At 38.0% G+C, this 19957-nt stretch overlaps 1 protein-coding gene across 2 annotated transcripts in view; it reads left to right on the plus strand.

Annotated features, from left to right (window-relative positions):
* Window positions 1–19957, plus strand: part of furina (furin (paired basic amino acid cleaving enzyme) a) — a 57413-nt gene that overhangs the window by 30132 nt on the left and 7324 nt on the right. For both annotated transcript variants that reach the window (XM_020941611.2, XM_020941610.2), the window contains exons 4-12: window positions 6694–6789; window positions 8229–8357; window positions 8527–8603; window positions 12153–12241; window positions 14240–14412; window positions 15870–16082; window positions 17209–17309; window positions 18089–18192; window positions 18707–18824. In XM_020941611.2, coding sequence (XP_020797270.1) covers window positions 6694–6789; window positions 8229–8357; window positions 8527–8603; window positions 12153–12241; window positions 14240–14412; window positions 15870–16082; window positions 17209–17309; window positions 18089–18192; window positions 18707–18824 — 1100 coding nt within the window. The remainder of the gene's footprint in view (window positions 1–6693; window positions 6790–8228; window positions 8358–8526; window positions 8604–12152; window positions 12242–14239; window positions 14413–15869; window positions 16083–17208; window positions 17310–18088; window positions 18193–18706; window positions 18825–19957) is intronic.

Here is a 19957-nt window from a genome sequence, read left to right on the forward strand (position 1 = left end):
GGCAATGAGTGGAATTACCGAAATTAAAAAAAATTATAAATGTGTTTTTTTTTTGTGTGTGTGTCTGTTTTTATGTGTTGTCCCAACAACACATAATAACAGATTTTATAATAAAGCAACTCGCATACAGAAACAGTAATGTTGGAGATTAAAAATGAGATTAACGCGATTAAAAAACATAACGCGCTAAATATGACTGTAATTAATTAATCGCAATTAACGCGATAATTTGACACCCCTAATATATGTGTATGTGTATATGTATGTGTATATATATATATATATATATATATGTATGTGTGTGTGTATATATATATGTGTGTGTGTATATATATATATATATATATATATATATATATATATATGTATATATGTGTGTGTATGTATATATATATATGTATATATATGTATGTATTAGAGCCCGACCGATATGGATTTTGTTGTGGCCGATATGAAACTGATATAATGGGAGTTGGCGCTGCCGATAGCCGATATAATCGCCGATATATTTAGTGATGTAAAAATTCACTGTAAATCTTGAATTGTTTAAAAAACTTAGGTTTGGCTCTAGTGGATTCTAAATTGGGTTTATTTAGGCAACATTTATTGTTATTCTGACTCTTTACATCATATTTACATACAGTAGATTGGCCTAATGGCATTTTTGCATCACATTCTAGCTACTAGTGATGGGTATTCCAGTTTTTTTTTTTTTTTGAGAACTGGCTCTTTTGGCTCGGCTCACTAAAGCAGCCGGCTTTTTCGGCTCCCAAGCGACTCTTGAGATTGTTTTGTTGCAAGCAGGACTAAACTAAAACTGAACCAGGCCTGAAAAAGGACTAAACCAGGACTAAAACAGATTTAAACCATGTGTGAAACAGGACTAAACCAGAACTGAACCAGGACTGAGTGTCGGGACTCGGTCTCTATCTCTCTCTCTCAAGACCAAGATTAGTCCTGGTTTATTCATTTTATGCTGAACTGCAGCCAAATATACACTTTTTAAAAAATCCTATGCACACGTATATTTCTGAAAGTTTCGTTTTCAGCCGCTGCTGCTGTCAAACTACGGGTCTACAAGCGACTTGAAGAGAAAAAGTGAGAAAAAGAGAAAACACGGCTCCCAATAAGAAACATGCTCCTGTTGTTCGCTTCAAAGAGTCGGCACTAAGAGCCGCTTCGATTGCGACCGACCCATAACTCCTAGCTAGTAAACTATCGCTATTAGCCTTTAGCCGTAAAAACGTGCGCACCGCGGTAATTAATTATATGCATAAATGTGGATCATTCACACGTCTATTCACAGCTCATTTACATATCAATGCTGGTCCAGTAGCAAATATACGGACAATACAGTCACTTTACAATAGGCCAATAGAAAACAGCCTGTTTATGTGCGGGAGCTACAGAAGCTAACGGCTAACTAGCTTCAAAGTTAACATATTTCCAGCACTCACTGCTTACACAGGCTCCTCCTCACATCACAAGTCTGCACTAATAAAAGTCCTTTTAATCCAGACTCAAGACGATTGTCCATAAAAAGAATATAATCTCAGTGTTGCGCACCGCTGCGGGTGTAAACAATAGCACGTGAGTGAAGTGACGTGACTCTGGGGGTGTGTTCAGGGACAGTACGGACACAGACAAATTACACCGCAAATAAATACTGATGCGGAGCCACATATTAGGACATTTATCTGTCTATAAATTGGATTATATGAATATAATGTAGAGAGTCTAATATTTATAACGAGGTATAACATGCCCACGTGAAATATCGGCCCATATCAGCAAGCATATCGGCCAATAGCCGATATGTCTCCAGGTGCCCATATTGGCCGATAATATCGGCCAGCCGATATATCGGTCGGGCTCTAATATGTATGTGTGTGTATATATATATATATATATATATATATATAAAATACACACATACACTAAATGTATAACTAAATACACTAAATGTATAACTAAATGTGTGTGTGTGGGGGGCGTATGTTCAATAACTTATTGAAACTAATGTTTCAAAGAAGCAGAAGAGTTTTATATTTATAATTTAAAAACAGTATTTCATTTCAAATTAATGACCTGAGTTCTTAAAAACATACAATTATTTTTTTACTTTTCTATTGTCCCTGTTTGAGTTGGTTACCATGAGCCTCTTTACTGTCTTCTGCTTCATGGTCACAGATTTAACTCATAAATGGAAGATTCACAATAATAGAAAGAAGATCGGCAAATGGAAGATTGTGAGTCCCACGGGCAGCCAGGCTAAATGAGCTGGTTTGTTTCTATCTGTCTGCAAATCACATGAGGCAAAATAATGAAGTCTAACCCTGGGCCTGCATACAACTAAGACCTTGTCACTCAGACTATAGAGGGGCCTTTTAGTCAATACTGCCATTTTGTTTAATCAGCAAGCAAATATCAAAAGTCTGACTGAAAGAAGAGCACACTGTAGCTCTTTTTCAACTGTCTTGTCAATTCCCCAGTTTGGCTTCTGACTAATTAGATGTGGTAATAATGTCAAGGGAGACTGATTTTATGTATATCTGCTCACAACTCTCACTAATAAAAAGAAATTATTGATCATCTATACTCTCGTTGATGTATGAGTGGCTGGTGCATTACCATTTTAAGTGATTTCATTTTGAGTTGAAGTGTTTTGAACTTTATAATTAAAACATAACCTCCCTGACAATAGATTAAATGGGAAGTGGAGTATTTGATTAACCTGATAAGACAGCTACAGAGTATGAAGAGAATCATAGACGGAGATGGCTGTGAGATCTTACAAAAACATCAAAATATTAAAATATTACAAGAATATTTGGTGCCAAGATTAAAGTGTATTAAATTTATGTCTCAACGTTGGATGATTCTGTGCAGAGCCCGACCGAAATGGATTTTGTTGTTGCCGGTATGATAGATATACTGTGAGTTGGAACTGCCGATAGCCGATATACTCGCCGATATATTTAGTGATGTAAAAATTCACTGTTAGTCTTTAGTTATTTAAAAAAAAAAACTTAGGTTTGGCTCTGGTGGTTTTTAAACTGGGTTTATTTAGGCAACATTTATTGTTGTTTTGCCTCTTTACATGATATGTCATAGGACTAAAGCAGGTCTAAGGCAGGTCTAATACAGGACTAAACCAGAACTGAACCAGGACTGAGTGTCGGGACTCGGTCTCTATCTCTTTCCCTCTCTCGAGCCCAAGATTAGTCCTGGTTTATTTTATGCTGAATATATATATATATATATATATATATATATATATATATATATATATATATATATATATATATATATATATATATGCACGTTTTTTCTATATTATGCACACGCATATTTTTGAAAGTTTCGTTTTTAGCCGCTGCCGCTGTCAAACTACCAAGAGTCTACACGCGGTGTGAAGAGAAAAAAGTGAGAGAAAGAGAAAACACTGCTCCCAATCCCAATAAGGATCAGGCTCCCGTTGTTCGCTTCAAAGAGCCGGCTCTAAGAGCCGCTTCGTTCGCGACCGACCCGTCACTACTAGCCTAGCTAGTAAATAAACAATCGCTATCAGCCTTTAGCCGTAAATACTACACGCCGCGGTAATTAATTATATGCGCAAATTTCATCATTCACACGTCTGTTCACAGCTCATTTACATATCAATGCAGGTCCAATGCAGTTAACAAATATACGGCCACTATAGTCACTTTACAATAGACCAATAGAAAACAGCCTGTTTATGTGTGGGAGCTACAGCAGCTAATCGCTAACCTATCAGAACGAACCAAAACTAGCTTCAAAGTCGACATATTTCCAACACTCACCGCTCACAGAGGCTCCTCCTCACATCACAAGTCTGCACTAATAAATGTCCATTTATTCCAGACTCAAACCGATTGTCCATAAAAAGAAAATAATCTCAGTGTTGCGCACATGGATCTGTGTCTGCGGGTGTAAACAAAGGCACGTGAGTGAAGTGACGAGACTCTGTGGTGTGTTCAGGGACAGTACGGACACACATACAAATGACTCCGCAGATAAATACTGATGTGGAACCACATATTAGGACATTTATCTGTCTGTAAATTGGATTAAATGAACATAATGTAGAGAGTCTAAACTTTTTAACGAGGCATAACATGCCCACGTGAAATATCGGCCCGTATCAGCAACCTGCTTCCAGGTGCTCATATCGGCCAACCGATATATCGGTCGGGCTCTAATTCTGTCCAGTTAGGAAATTTTCTGTAAATCTTTCTTTTATTCAGTCTTAATAAACCCTAAATTAATAAGCATACCACTGGAGACCAGAAGGCAACTAATTTCTGGTGAAGTAAAAAAGACAAAACTAAAGCTTTTCTGCATGGAAATATGTTTATTTTTTGTTAAACTTGTTAAACCACGATCTCAGTGCAGGAAGAGACAGCTAATATAGTCTTTTCCACTCACAAAGCTGCAGAGCATCGTTGACGACTGACCGTGTGTTCAGTGCAGTCTTGGCAACAGTAATGGAAGACCAGAGACGATTCATCACATGTCGCTAGCGGTGATAGCTGTTTGACATCTGCTTGCTGTGCTCATGGCCTCCGGGGTTTCGCTCCTAAGGTGTAGATTTTTCATTGTGTGGAAGCTGTCACCTCGTTAGCCTGGGTGAATTCCCAGAGCTGTAACGCAAGCACTGACCTATGCCTCCCATTAAGGATGTTGGCATTATATGTTTGACTTTGATCTGTGATTTATAAACTTTTCAGACCAAGTAATAAAATTTAGAAAGGACCCATTTGAATTGAAATGTCTAGGTCAAGACTAACCCTAAATGATGATCCTGAAGTTTTGGGTCACGATCATCATGGCCACAAAAATCACTATTAAAAGTAACATTACAATAATGATTGCAAATACTATTAACTGTCTCATCCTGCCAGGAAAGAAGACTTAACTGCACAGTGTGTTGCATTAGTTAAAATTTGTATTAATGAAAAGGCAATCCAAATGTGTTGGGGCTTGCTGGATTTCTGTAGCTACTAACTAATCCAACCATACACTTTGCTCTTTGTTGAGTACCCCTTATGATCATGCGAGAAAAGGTGCATTGCGTTTGGCTTGTCCTTCACATCAGATGCCCTGTCCTTGCAGTAGGCAGTTTTCTGTCTTCTATTTTCTGATATATTTTTCCTTTCTCATCCACCCGGGTGCTTTTTTGTGCTATAGCAAGACAGAGCTGTGAAGACTGCAGAGAGATGGTCTTATTTTTCCACCTTTATATTCCCTGCATTCATCCTCACTCTTCAGTAGAGAAGACTCCTCAGACTTGAATCTTGTGTTGTCTTGTTTTTATGTACACGTTACAGCAAACAGGTGTAAGCTTAATAGATTCTAGTGCATCCCATTATAGTCCAATGCAGAAATTTAATTAGTCTCAAGCTGCTCTGTTATTCATCTTGTGCTCTCATTAGCGAGAGGCCCACTGTGCCTCTAATCTCACCTGGGCCACTATAGTCCTGCTGAGACACTGGATCTCTTTTAATTCATATGACATGCTGACCTCAATAGCCTGCTCATGGATATCATTTTATCACTTTTTACTATTACGGCAATGACCACAGATTTATTTATCAACCACAAAAGCTGAACAGTAGTGGAATTATATGCAAAATGTCATAAAGATTAAATATTCAAATGGATCAATAAATATGCAAGGCTCTGGATACAATGACAAAAATGTTTTATTTTAAAATAAAATTAAAAATGTATAATACTTGTAATACATAGACTTGCTCAAGTTTCTCAAAGCACTACACAGTGGTAATCGTTATTCATTCACTTCATACTGAGTGGTGGTAAGCTACTATTGTAGACTGACACCACTAGCAACGTGGGACACAATAGTGGAACTTGGTCCAAGCAGGAATTGATCCATATATGGACATCCATATGGCAATGGTGTTTTGAGACACATTTTTATAACGGGTCATTCCACCTCAATTCACCCCAAAAAATTGCAATTTGAACACTCACATTGTCAAATTACAAAGAAAATTGGTGTATGAGTAAGTCATAGCCAAGAAAACCACAATCTCAAATTTTAGCATGATCGGAGTAACAGTTGATGAGATATCGCTATTTAAATTTACAATTTTTTGTGTGGTCGCCGAATTTCATTCAATGCATTTACTCAGCAACTACTGGTCCGATATAAAAAATTATCAAGATTTATTTTTGCATTTGAGTAGTTTTGAGATGAATTACCTTTTGACCAATATTTTGACCTTGAAATTGACAATAAGAGACACGCCCGACCTCAGTGACGCAAATAGAAAAAATGTAGCCTTATATGTCCACTACAACATCTGGAGGGGTTTTCTTTTTTATTTTCACACAGATTTAGAAGTTGACTTACCTCCATCTTAAAACATGTCATGTTGATATCAGACCAGTAGTTGCTGAGTAAATGCAATTTGAAATTTGGAGACCACACAGAAAAGTGAAAAAATTAAATTGCGATATCTTAGAAACTGTTGGTCCGATCAAACAAAAATTTTAAATTTTGGCTTTTCTGGCTTTACCTATATACCAAGTTTCATCAAGATTTGACAAAGTAGGGTTTAACTCATTGGGTGAACTAAGGTGAACGGACCCAACGATAATTTGGAGATGTGGAATTTGTAACCTATTTTACTGATCTTTATACAGGTGTCTTGGGCAGAGCAACAAGTGGTCAAACGCAGGAGAAAAAGAGACGTCTACACAGACCTTACAGACCCAAAGTTTGTTGACCAGTGGTATCTGGTAAGTCATAACCATGTGTATTTCCTATATGTCCAGGGCTGTGAACAGAAATCCATATAATTCAGTACAGTCTTAGAAATGCCCCCAGAGTCTGAAGAAATCTGAATTCAATAAGAAGGCTTTGTGTGTTGTGCTGTTCTTGCTTACACAGTTAACACAGTTCCTGAAAAGTGCATTGATGCAACAATAGAAAGACTGATGGGCATTCTTTTATTTACATTTAGGCATTGCAGGCAATTCATAAGTGAAAACTTTACTTGCTAACTAGTTTCACAGTAACAAAGTGTGAAAGTTTAGAAGGAGTGCTTGAAGTGATCTCGTTTTCAGATGATTGATACCACGTTTGACTTAAAGGAAATCCACTGATACACACGGCCTGTTAGGAGCAGCAATAACAACCCCTGAGATTTTTCCAGTTTCTCCACTCGCTTCCTTCAATTACGGAGAGGGTGCTTGAGGCGGGAGGAGATCACGCTGATGCAAAACAGACTTGCATCACTGGCTGTTCAGAATGGCAGCTTCCTTTCCCCTGGTGGCTCAGAGTCGTTAGTGGCATCAAAAGCCATAGATAAAAGCAGGCACAGTGTCTGCCAATGTAATGAGAAGACTTCAGAGATATGGTTCCACTTAGAGCTCCCTTGATGTCAAATAGAGTTTTTAAGCTCACATTGTTTTATAATAAATAATATGCACTTAAAAAGGGGAAAGAGATATACTTTTATTTTGCATTCATGGTAGCAGATTACCAATGCCTTGTTCAGATTGTTACTGGTCCATCTGCATCCACTGTCCCACCAGAGCTCTGCTGTTGTGGTCATCGTCTTTGAAACTTCAGGTGTGAGATCACTTGTTCGTGTGAAAATCACCACTCCAAAAGAATAAATTTTTCTTACATAGTATCGTTATTAAATGCTGTGGTATTTCAAAAAGCCAAAAAGGCATAATATAAGATCAGTGAAAATTGCAGTATCTGTATTTTTAAGCAAAGGGTATGGCCATTTCCAAGATCAAAGATTTTATACCTTTTAACTCAACTGACCTTTATAAATATTAATTAAAGTTTAATCATAATATCTATCATCCATTTGTGGCTAAATTGCAAAAAATTTGACTATGCATTGTAACATTCATCTACCAATGAAGGTTTTGTCATTGTTATAATGTGTCTATGTTTCATTAAGAGTGAACCTGACTGATCGCAGGGTGGGATGGGTGTTTGTGATGGACACATGCTAATGGACTGTGGTGTTAACAAGGATTTTAATGGACAGTGATTTGTTGATTTCTTGCAATACCTTATTTCCTTTAAAGAACACAAAGGAATTACAGTTGAGACTCTCCGATTAAGACATTGTTGAGTTATGAACACACTGTATTTTCTTTTAAGAGCCCTGTATAATAATGAGGATAAATTATGTGCAATCTCCATCCCCATGCAGCACAACAGCAACCATCGTGACTTGAATGCCACAGGAGCGTGGGAGCAGGGCTACACGGGTCGAGGAGTGGTCGTGTCTATCCTGGATGACGGCATAGAGAAGAACCATCCTGATTTAATGCAGAACTATGTAAGTGTAATCATGTTTTTATTATGCTGCAATTGACTTCTCATTAATTGTAATTTGTGCCTGTTTATGGTGCTGACTATTTACAGGTCCATGTTTTATAATGCAGTGTGTGTTAGTGGCCTTTAAAATAAATGCATATTTTTTAAATTTTATTTAATTTTTTTTTCAGGACCCAGATGCCAGTTATGACGTGAATGATGCTGACCCAGACCCACAACCTCGTTACACACAGCTTAACGACAACAGGTAAAATAATCTTTTACTCTAATGGCTTTATTTTTACAGCTCCACATTTTATTGTTTTACTGCTGTGAGACAACCTACATGTGTTTCTATTTGCCAACTGCGGGGGTACGTCACAATGGAACTCTACTTTATCATTAAAATACAAATGTTACTGGAGACACGCACTCATGACTAGTTATACAATAGTTTTATTTCAAAAGTTTTCTCATTTCTACACCTCCTCCCAATTCTTAATTACATTGTTACTTAAAAAAAATAAAATAAAAAATCCATATATACATTTTGTGCTGTTGTGTGACCAAATCGATATGCATGGGTGCTCTGGATGAAGATCTCAGACCTTTTGCTGTCTTTTCCCATTTGATGCTCTTTACTGTCGAGTCCAGTTAAGCCTATGGGCAAAAAACTGAAAAAAAAACCCAAACACACACACATTCTCCATTTGTACATGTTTACACTTCGAAGGTTTTTCATGGTGGCCTCAAGCCCAGCTAAGACACTGGGTAGTAATGGCTGCAGGATTTTGGTGGTTCATTTTCAGTGGCCTTGCTCACCTCAGCTCTTATCTCCACCTCCCAGCTCTCTGTGGTGGAGGAAAGTACGAGTGTGTGTCCTGTGCTACAGTGGGCTGGACAGATGCATGAGTAAACAACCTGTAGGCGGCCATGAAGCGGCTCAAGACTGGAGTGTCTGTTCGCTCCTTAAAGCCAAAGTGTGTTCCCTTCATAAAGATGTCTTTCTTTTCTCTGGAACGAGTGGCAACGAGGATGGCTCTGTAGCAATGTGTTCATTCACCTGCATGTTTGTGCAAGATGTGATCTACAGACATCCAACAAGAACCATTTCCAAATTCAACATGGCATTGCCTGGCAACCCCTGGCTTTTTTGGATGTAATTTCCCAATGCTTGAATGTAGCTCTCTCAATACACCATGGATTTACGTATCCCATACTTCACTGCAAAATGGTACCTTGCACCACCTTTTTTGTCTTCTGCTTCTTTGCCAATTCATTAGTAACTCAAAACTAAAGACGGCCTGACATTGATATGAAAATATTTAAAAATGTTTTTACATAGCCATTATATCCAGTACTGAATTGGAAACTTCGGTAAACATAACTTTTGGGAAGTTAAATACTTCCCCATCTTTGCTCTGTCCACAGATGCTCCCTGACTCTGTGGATGACAATGGCATATCTTTTGAAAGTTTCCAGTAGGAGGCAGTTTAGATTTAGCACAGTGATAATGGCTCTACCAGCTGTGGGTATGAATACTGAACATGCTTCTGGCCTTAGCGCTGCAGTCAGCCTTCACTGCTTTAACTGGAGTTAGACTCAGTGCCTCCAGAGCGCCATGGGGCTCTCCCTGGCAGCAGTTTGAACTAAAATATACTCAGTTTATTTCTTATTTCATATAACTTTTGTTTCCATTATGTGCCAAATATCATAGTTATTTAGTGTATGTTTTGTGAATGTTAGTTCTGACAAAAATAATGTCTTTGACTTGTGCTTAATACTAGTATTGCATATGATTGGTGCAGAGCTCTCGATCTGTCAGCGTGTGTAATATTAGTATCTTGGATGACACCTGTGATAAGTTACTGTCTGCTTCTCTTTATTTTTGTTTTGACTGATGAAGCATTTATTGTATTTAAGTGTCCATGCCTTGGCATGAATGTGCTCATGAAAACACTTCTGATAATTGGGAAAGGCATAAAGGAGTGACTCTGTCACAACCTGTGACAAATCCTTTGCATTTGCATACAAATCATCTGTTTATTGCAGGCATCTGTTTAACATAAAATGAGCTATAACAAGGCTTCGATGTCATGCCTCTGTCTGAAGGAAGCTGCCTTTGTTTCAGGCAGATGTTACTGCTGTAATCATTATTCTGTGGGTGACTTGTTAACTGATTGAACAGTACTCTGTGTGAACAGCTCTGTGAACAATCAGTGATTTATTTCACTGCAAAAGTTCTTGTGGTAATCTCCTCACTGTTTGTAAACTTTTGATTTTAACATGTGACCCCTTGCCTTAAGGCCAGAACACCACTTTGAACCATGTGATGCCTATTAAGTCGGTACTATATGTGAGTGTAAAAATGACAGTCCAGAAGTTTTTTTAGATTCTTAAATGTGCCTTATTATTGGAACAATGGAGATCCACTGGGCAACTAGTTATATTTTATCTGTTGATATAAAATGTCAATGAGTGATGAAACAAAGGAAAAGCCAATACCCAGCAACTGTCAATTTTTTAGGTCAACATCAGAGTTCATGAGTCAGGCTTACTACTGCTTTGAACAGTGGATGAAAGGTCTAAATGTCTTTTATCACTCACAAAGTGTCACTACCAAATACCTGATTATGTACAGTGTGTAAGTGCATTTTTCAGCTCTGTCACAACATTTGTATTCCTGAGTCAGTCTGTCAGGTTAGTGACTGTAATGAACGTGTCAAAGGAGAGATTTGAAAATGGATGCGGTGAGCTGTTGAGGTGTTTGTCTGTGCACGCCCTGCATCTCAGACACCTGAAACCTTATCGCCTCCTGAATCACAAACATGGAAACTTGGGACATTAGACTCCAAAGTCAACACTTAAAGGAATGTAGAGATGAGACACCGTGGAAAATCCTCTAAGTGAGATGGTCAGGATCATCTGATATCCTCTAATTTTACAATATGAATACACAAGAGCCATGCTTTGATAGGACCATATTGACTTTTCAATGGCTATAACTTTAAGTAGTTATAGTCATTGTTTTCGTAAAGTTTTTCATAAATATTAATCATAACAAATTCTGATGTGTGAATTGGAGGATTGATTTTGATGAATATGGGTTTAATGATGTGCTTAAATATTGTATATTACTGGTATGGATTTTGGTGTTTTGTTCAAAATTCCTTAGTGGAAGCTAATGTAAATGTTTCCAATAGATTGTCCATGCTGACTGTTACATCTAGCATTCCTCTATAGGAATGGCTGTGGCCCAGAGGGGATTGCCCTACATTGAATGGTATTAGGATTGCATATCCATTCGGCAGACCACAGTAGTGTACCTGACTTGAATCTGATGATCAACCTGCCTCATGATTCCCAGCTTGCTGTGCGTAGAGCTACATCTTACTTCCAGGGCAGAGTTAATCAAAAGAGCCCTTGTGAAAAAACAAATCCAATTCACTCCCCTGTGGTAGTGTGTATCCTTTTCCCTTTTCCTTGACTTTATTAAGGTTCTTTAGAGTTACTTATTCTACCAGGTCATGGGTTGATATACTGTGGTCTTCTCTCATTGACTTGCTGTTTTCTTTGGACAAATGGGACTTTAGATTTGTTTAACAGAATCAAAGCCAAGAAGCTGTCCGGCCGAGTTTGTTTTGCCTCCTTCGGCAGACTGACCCCAGGAACACACTAGCTCCATTTTATTATGGTCATACACATCTCTATACAAGGACATGGTCAAGGAGGGCAGAGAGTAAAAATGCTGTATCAATATCATGTCAATCTTTCAAACTGAGTTATTTCTTCAACTTAATTTTCCCTTTCTCTGCAGACATGGAACACGCTGTGCAGGTGAAGTGGCAGCAGTGGCCAACAATGGGATCTGTGGAGTTGGTGTGGCTTACAATGCAAAGATAGGAGGTACGTTTAAATTAGAGATCAAATAATGACTACACTGTACATTCATTAGATCTATGGTTTTGGCTGCTGATACAAAACTGCACTATACCTGAAAGCTGGATTTGTTTTTACTCTATTTGTGGGAGCTGCACTTTTACTTGCATGACTGAGGTGTGATGTGAATACCAATGGGCTTTTTAGTAGATACAGAAAAAAATATATCTTTTCACATGAATATGTGATAAGCCTTTGTACATTATTTATGTGATTTTTAAGTTTTAATAATTAGCATCAGTATTTCTACGTAAGAAATTAAAAAGTTACGTATCCATACCTCTGTCATTGTCTCATAAGCAGTTTTCTATGGATGAAATACTTTTGATATCATTATGTTCTGTGTCACTCTCCATCAGTGCTTTTACTCTGAGTGCCAAAAAGATCTTTATTCAATTAACCATGTGACCCTGATGAAATAAAAATCACAACAATCCAATAAAAAATCGAGTCGACTTTAATGTTGTTTGTCATGAACGGCAAACACAGCAAAGCCAGTTCATAAAGAGGACTGTGCTGATTTATGAACAAATGCAGTACAAGTGACAGAGGCAAAATGTGAAATATTAATGTGATTCCTAATGGGGTTTGCACCATGTTGGGCTGTCCTTGCCTCTGAAGTAAAAGTAGTCTTTGTAGAACCCCTCCATCCACTCCCTTTGCTCTCCCTATTATTTTTCATTCTTTAGTTGTGTTGCAAAGTAAACATTACTGTAATTTATGATGATTAATCATTTGTTCATGCATGAACAAGTAAAACGCATGGGGTGTATGTAAAGTTGTGTTTCTTGTTTCTTGTGTGGTAATGCTGATTACGTGTTTGCTGACTCCAGGATTCAGGATCATATTGATGCCATGGTGGTCTTGGGTTTCTATAGCATTTTTAGCCCCCAGTGTTTTCCCCTCTTATGCCACAGTGTGTCGTATCACAGGTCTTTTGTGGTACAACTATTATAGTTTGATCACACGTAAAGCTAAAAAAACACAATGTCTTATGACAGTTATCACTTTACTACAGTGCTACAGTGTTTGGTCAGATAAGAGCCTGTTAATGTATGAGACATCCCTGTTTACTCTCTGGATTGTGTCCTAGATCCTTTTTCTATTGATTGATCTGCTTGTCACTATCACACAGTACAAGTACAGCATGCACTAGAGACACAGCTGAAGTGTATGACCAGGTCACAGCAGGGACTGAACCAACACCCTCCACAATAGCTCTTCTACTGAGCAGTGTTTTGTTCACAACACTACCTCACATTGTTTATTTTGTTTTTATCATGGCTACACCCTGCTGCCAGTCACCTGAGATAAATGGTAGAGGTTCTCAAAATCTCATGACTTCCCAGAGGTAGCGCATGCAACCATGGCAACATTAGCTGCTCGGTGGTGTGTTGATGTTAACTTCAAAGCTCTGATGCTTGCTTACTTCACCAGAATACAGCAAGAAGGATTGCATCAAAGAGAATATTTTGTTCCGCACTTGGTGAAGATACGATGCTGAGACAGATTAGTGTCAAGAAACCTGTATATTTCAAAACTGCCCAAGACCACCATGTCATGCACTGTAAACATTTTCAGTATTTTACTGACATGTATGTGGTATTCTTCTGGCAAAGTGTACATACATCAACTGGATTAAAATTTTACTGACAGGTGATGGACAGAATATCTTTGTCCTTGTTATGTCAGTTAGTAGGATATTTTCGGAAGAAAGCGGGCATTTTTTCCCCCAAAGTAAAATTGGAGCAGCTTCACAAGGGCTGTTCCAAACCTTTTACAGATGAAGCAAAGGAATGCTAGCTATATTATGTACTATAAGAGCTATACCATATACCAGGTGGTGATTATTTTACACCTCAACTACTTGTGGTTATGTATTTTTTTGTTCCTCAGTGTATGAAATAATTTAATTTCAAAGTTGCAACTTCCCCTCCTCATATCCTTTTGTCTGTCGGTTACCAGGTGTGCGCATGTTGGACGGGGAGGTGACTGACATGGTTGAAGCCCAGTCTCTCAGCCTAAACCCACAGCACATTGATGTCTACAGTGCCAGCTGGGGTCCAGAGGATGATGGCAAAACCGTGGATGGTCCTGCCAAACTGGCCAAAGAAGCTTTCCTGCATGGAGTTACAGAGGTACATGTGCACAAAATACAGTCATTTGCTGCGTTTTATGTGACTCATTCAGTAGTCAGCCATCAGACTAGTCAAGCATGAGGGCACATGGGCTAGCTAGTACAAAGGCAATTGTGAATGGAGTAGGCTCTCTCATAAAAGGGATGGAATGAATTGAACATAAAAGTGGCAACCAATTAATAAGATATGTAACTGTATTTAGTGGAGAATAAGCGAATTTACTACCACATCATCTATAAAAAATAACTTAAAGCTAGCATAGCAATTAAATGTTTAATATAGCTTTTATGTATAAAACATTTAATATGTATATGATTCACATTTTTAACACATTCTGTGAACCTGTGGAAACTTGCAATCAAACAAAAAAAAGCACTTCGTGAAATAAAGATGCAGAGCCCAGACTGATTCACTTTTGTCCTTGGTCCATCACTGAAGCTGATAAATTTATTTAATCACAGAAAATGTTCATATTATTATTATTAAAGGCCATTTAGTGAAATTTTAGTGGAGAGCAATTTTGATAGCCCATTAAGTACTGTTCATGAAAACTCGGTATGTTTATTGAAAGAATTCTTCTAACTACATGAATATTTACCAATAAAGCCATGGCCTCATTCAGTAACTCTTGCTCCTGAAAGCAGCACTTACCATAATGTATTCTGCTCATTGGGATTGTGTCGCGTAGTTGGCTGATTAATAGGCATCTTGTTCACAGGCCTGGCAAAAGGACTAACATAGACCCCTGTTACGGAGCAACCGCATTCAAGGCATGTGCCATAAAGTTGATTGGAAGCTCCGAGACCGACTCCGAAGATAATTGCCACAGTGACAACAGTGTCAGATGGTGGTGTGGGTGGTGCATAGCCGGATTTGATCAATACTGAGAGGCTCAATACAATATAAAGCAGCTCGTAGTTGAAAATGATTGTACTTCAAAGTCTGAAAGGTTGGCTGATTTATTACAATGAGCTGTTGTCATTGCTGTCACCCCACTCTTTAGTTCTTTCTAATTCAGAGCGACCACCCTGTTCTCTGCGATATATGGGCGAGAACTGAATTAAATGTGTTCTCCTACCCATGGCTTTCAGAGTAACAAAAAGCTGGCACTGTTGCTATAGAAATTAACTAGGGATGGGAAAAGACACAATACCCACAAGATGAGACATGAGATTGTGTCTATGAGAACAAGACAAGTTGATATTTTTACATAACTTAAACTATTTGGCTACTCTTGTGATACTTGTACTTAAAATGAACAATATATAAAATATTATATATTTTATATGGTCAAGAGTTCTTGATTTAATGATGTCATAATTTAAACATCAATAATCATGATTAAAAAATATATGGGATTCAATGAGAAACCAAACTATTTTGCTGCATCAAATATGGGCTTGTACAGTTCTGCAGTTATTTCTCTGAGCTGTCTAAATGTACTGGCTGTTCTGCAGGGCCGTGGAGGACGGGGCTCCATATTTGTGTGGGCCTCTGGAAACGGCGGTCGGGAGAAGGACAGCTGTAACTGTGATGGCTACACCAACAGCATCTACACCCTGTCCATCAGCAGCTCTACTCAGAACGGCAATGTGCCCTGGTACAGCGAGGCCTGCTCCTCCACCCTTGCCACCACCTATAGCTCGGGAAACCTCAACGAGAAACAAATAGTAAGTGCAGTTTTTTTTCAATACAATGCAACACAAAAGACACAAAACAAGAGAAAAAGGTGATTTCCAATTTAACATCAGATACACACTGCTTATATTATAGCTGTAAATCCACAAATGCTTACTACAGTAAAATGTATTGTTCTTTGTAAGGGTGGTTACTACTTTCACTTCTGTGTACTCTTTTTGAGCACTGTATGGTATTGTCAGTTTTGTATGGAATTGTTTGGCTTTTTTCTACAGGCAGCTCGAATACAGTTTAAAAGTTTACTGAATAAATTAATAATTAGTATCTAATGATGAATGTCTGTATATAATAATGCTTATGTAAAATTGCCCAAATAAACAAATTTGTGTTTGGTTCATTTAGTATAGTATTTTAGTTTATTAAGTGTTTGTGTTAACTTGACATAATATTGTAATTACTAATGTTTTATGCTGTAAATTGGGTCAACATGAGCTATAAAAATATATTTGTGGCACTTGTTCGCCAACACTCTTGCTTATTATTCGTTACTCTCCTTTGCCTCCATTTGTCAGCCATGGGTCATTGAAAATTACAGTGAATGCTCAAACCTCATCTGTTGCTACTTAGCATTCCTGTCACAGACACAATAAGTCATATTAGAGCAACACTCACACTTTTCCTATCCGTACCATTCGGGCCAGCAGCCGACTGAGTGGACAGACAGCTTATGACATCTCGCTGACATGTAGGGGCTCCCATAATGCTCTACTGCTGTACTCATTTAATTGTACTGTCACTCATGGACCACTGAATGAGGAGATTGAATGGTTTAGTGTGGGTGGGACCCCAAGGGTTATGTACCAGAACATATATTAATGTCTGCAAAAGATTTTATTACCCTCCACACATAATTTAGAGAGAAGGATATTAGCAGCCTTGAATGTATATTTAAGCCAACTTAAGTGTTAAAGTCAGCGCAGTAAGATGAGTTAATGAATGTACTCTAAGACATTAATGTACTTGTTCTGAAGCCTTTAAAATGCCATGTGCATATGTTTGGCATTGAAAAGGTGAATGGACTGTTGTTCCTTTTATTTTTAATGTTTGTGACTTAATATCTACGAGACCTTTAATCTTACAATCTTTTGCTTTCTTTAGGTAACTACAGACCTTAAATCCAAGTGCACAGACTCCCACACAGGGACCTCTGCCTCTGCCCCACTTGCTGCTGGGATCATCGCTCTTGCACTGGAGGCTAAGTATGTGCTTATCACTGTTCCTTTTACTAAGATTCAGTTTCATGTATATTTTTTATATCTTTAGTATTGCTTTTTGTTCCCAATACATTTTGAAATGAATAGCCATTTCTAAGGACTTTTTTGCAAAGAAAAAAAAGCTTAAATGTCAACCAACACTGACCATTTCAGCATATGTAATCAGCTTTTTATCAACAAACCTTTTTGAAGACAGATTTTTTTTCCTAACTGTTGGTGTAATTCATTTACACATTGATTAATTCAGTTTTACAAATAACTTTTTAACCCCACTGGCAGGTTTGTGCTATTCATTTATAAACGACTCAATTTGATGTGGGCTCTAATCATTCTTATCCAGCCATGCAGCACTAATGTACGGACATCCCAACTGTTTGGGACCAAGTAATTAGACAAACAGTGAGCTGCTGTAGAGACATCGCAATTAACAGATTTTGTGTTGATATATTTTTATCCAAAATCTGATGAATGATGGACTTAGTTTGGGTAAGAGATTAAACAGATGTCCTTTTGAAATAAAAACTTCCTCTGACCTAGTGTAACTTCCATTCAGGTTACGTGCTTTAGAGCAGGCTGGATAATCACTTGACCTCACTTCAAACACTGAGTGACTGTCATATGTAACTGTATTCTCTATTTGAGTAGTTGTAGTGCGCACAGAGAGTTATTGTGAGATTTCCATTTGATCTTGTGAACGATTAAACTTGTATTGACACCGCTTCAGAAAGTGAGTCAGTGTTTTTGACTTGTTTGCTCTGCTCTAGTAAAAACCTGACCTGGAGGGACATGCAACATCTGGTCGTACGAACTTCTCAACCTGCACACCTGCTCGCCAGTGACTGGAGAAACAATGGAGTCGGGCGCAAAGGTATATGTCATTTATATAGGAGTTGTTTACAGCAAAGGAAATCTGTATGCTTCTTGTACCTCTTATAGAGATTGATATTACAAATGGTTATGATAAAAATGTAATATAATACCTTAAAGGGCAATGGGTAACTTTTCTAGTGAAGTGTCCCCCACCTGCTTGTCTCCATGGAGGTGTTATTGCTTTGCATGTAATGCTCCAAGGGCAACAACTACAGGCTACATTTTGAGCAATAGAAACACCTGTAATGAATAAAAGCTAGATAGATGTGTTTAATGTCATACCATGGAACATTCCAGGCAAAGCAACAACATTTCCATGGGGACAAACAGGTGACGGACCCTCCACCAGAAAAGTTGTGCTATGCACCTTTTGCAGTTAACTAAAATGACTAAATATGGATACTTTTTCGTTGCACTAGCGAGTTTTTGTTGGTAGCAGATGAGTTATGAGTTTCTGGCTTTGTTGAAAGGAATATTTGAGTTTCACTGTGGCTTTTTTCTGTTTCCTGCAGTCAGTCATTCGTATGGATATGGTCTATTGGATGCTGGGGCCATTGTAGCGCTGGCAAAGACATGGACTAATGTGGGGCCTCAGAGGAAATGTGTGCTCACCATCCTTGCAGAACCCAGGTTAGTGCGCAGAATAATTTAAAGAAAAAAAAAGTAAACCGTAAAATGATTACCGAGACTTATTATTCACAATCAATGCATTTGTTAATCACCCATGAAGATAAAATGTTAGGTAAGTATATTGTGAAAGCAGGACTGTGACAAAATCAGTCCACGATGTATTATTTGAATTGCAAAAAGAGAAGAAAGTGACACTTTATCATGAGAGGTGACTGACTGTGCATTGGCGGTCCATCCTGCATGAGAATATTAGAGATGTACCAAAGGATTTTGTGAGAGCCAAGTTGAAATACGTACTTCCTCCTTTCATGGTTTGAAAATCAGGTACTCCAACTTTAATTAAAATAAAATATAGTTTTCGTTTTTGAAGCTTTTTTTTTTTTGCCCAATATCATCTGTTCTATTCAGCCAAAAACATTTGGTCTCATTCTTGAATAAATCAGCATCACAAAGAGGAAGTTCCATCTCTTTCTCTCTGATTGTCTTGTACAGCTGCAGTCTGATTCTTGTGCACGACTTGTCATGCTCCACTGCAGTGATGTATGGTCCCCATCTTTCTTGGCAGTAGATATTGTACATGTGCATAGCATTTTCAATTCTGGGAAGAATGATTGTTATAAACAGAGAAATAATAGTTTGTCAATTCAAGGCTCTATATTTCCCTCTGTCACTTTTATTTCTGAGTTTTGAGCTGAAAGGAGTTTGACATCTCCTCTTCATTATGCAGTCTGTCACTTCCCTCTTGGAGCTCGCGTCTCTTTCAGCCCAGCGCAGAGATGCTCAGAGCAGATGGTTCAGACCTCTGGGAGCAGCAGTCAGGCAGGTTATTCAATTTACATTTTAGGTCTTTAGCCAACTCACTTATCCGGTGTGACGAGAAATAAATAAGCAGTTCTTCTCTTTCAACTGCAAATTACAGTTGGCATATTCATTTAACGAATACCTGACTGTCAAAAGATAGACAATTTACTTCCACTTGGACATTTGAGAATGCATTTAAAAATGACAATTCCAGTTAAATCTACTGGTATTAAAACAAGGAAGTGATTACCATGAAGTTCCTGTATTTACTGAGTCATACTTAAAAATATAATAAAGAAACTTAAACTCCAACTAAAACTTGAACCTCCATA

This window comes from Boleophthalmus pectinirostris, unplaced genomic scaffold (assembly GCF_026225935.1).
Source record: "Boleophthalmus pectinirostris isolate CB_2022bp ecotype Guang Dong unplaced genomic scaffold, ASM2622593v1 HiC_scaffold_19, whole genome shotgun sequence".
NCBI lineage: Eukaryota > Metazoa > Chordata > Actinopteri > Gobiiformes > Gobiidae > Boleophthalmus > Boleophthalmus pectinirostris.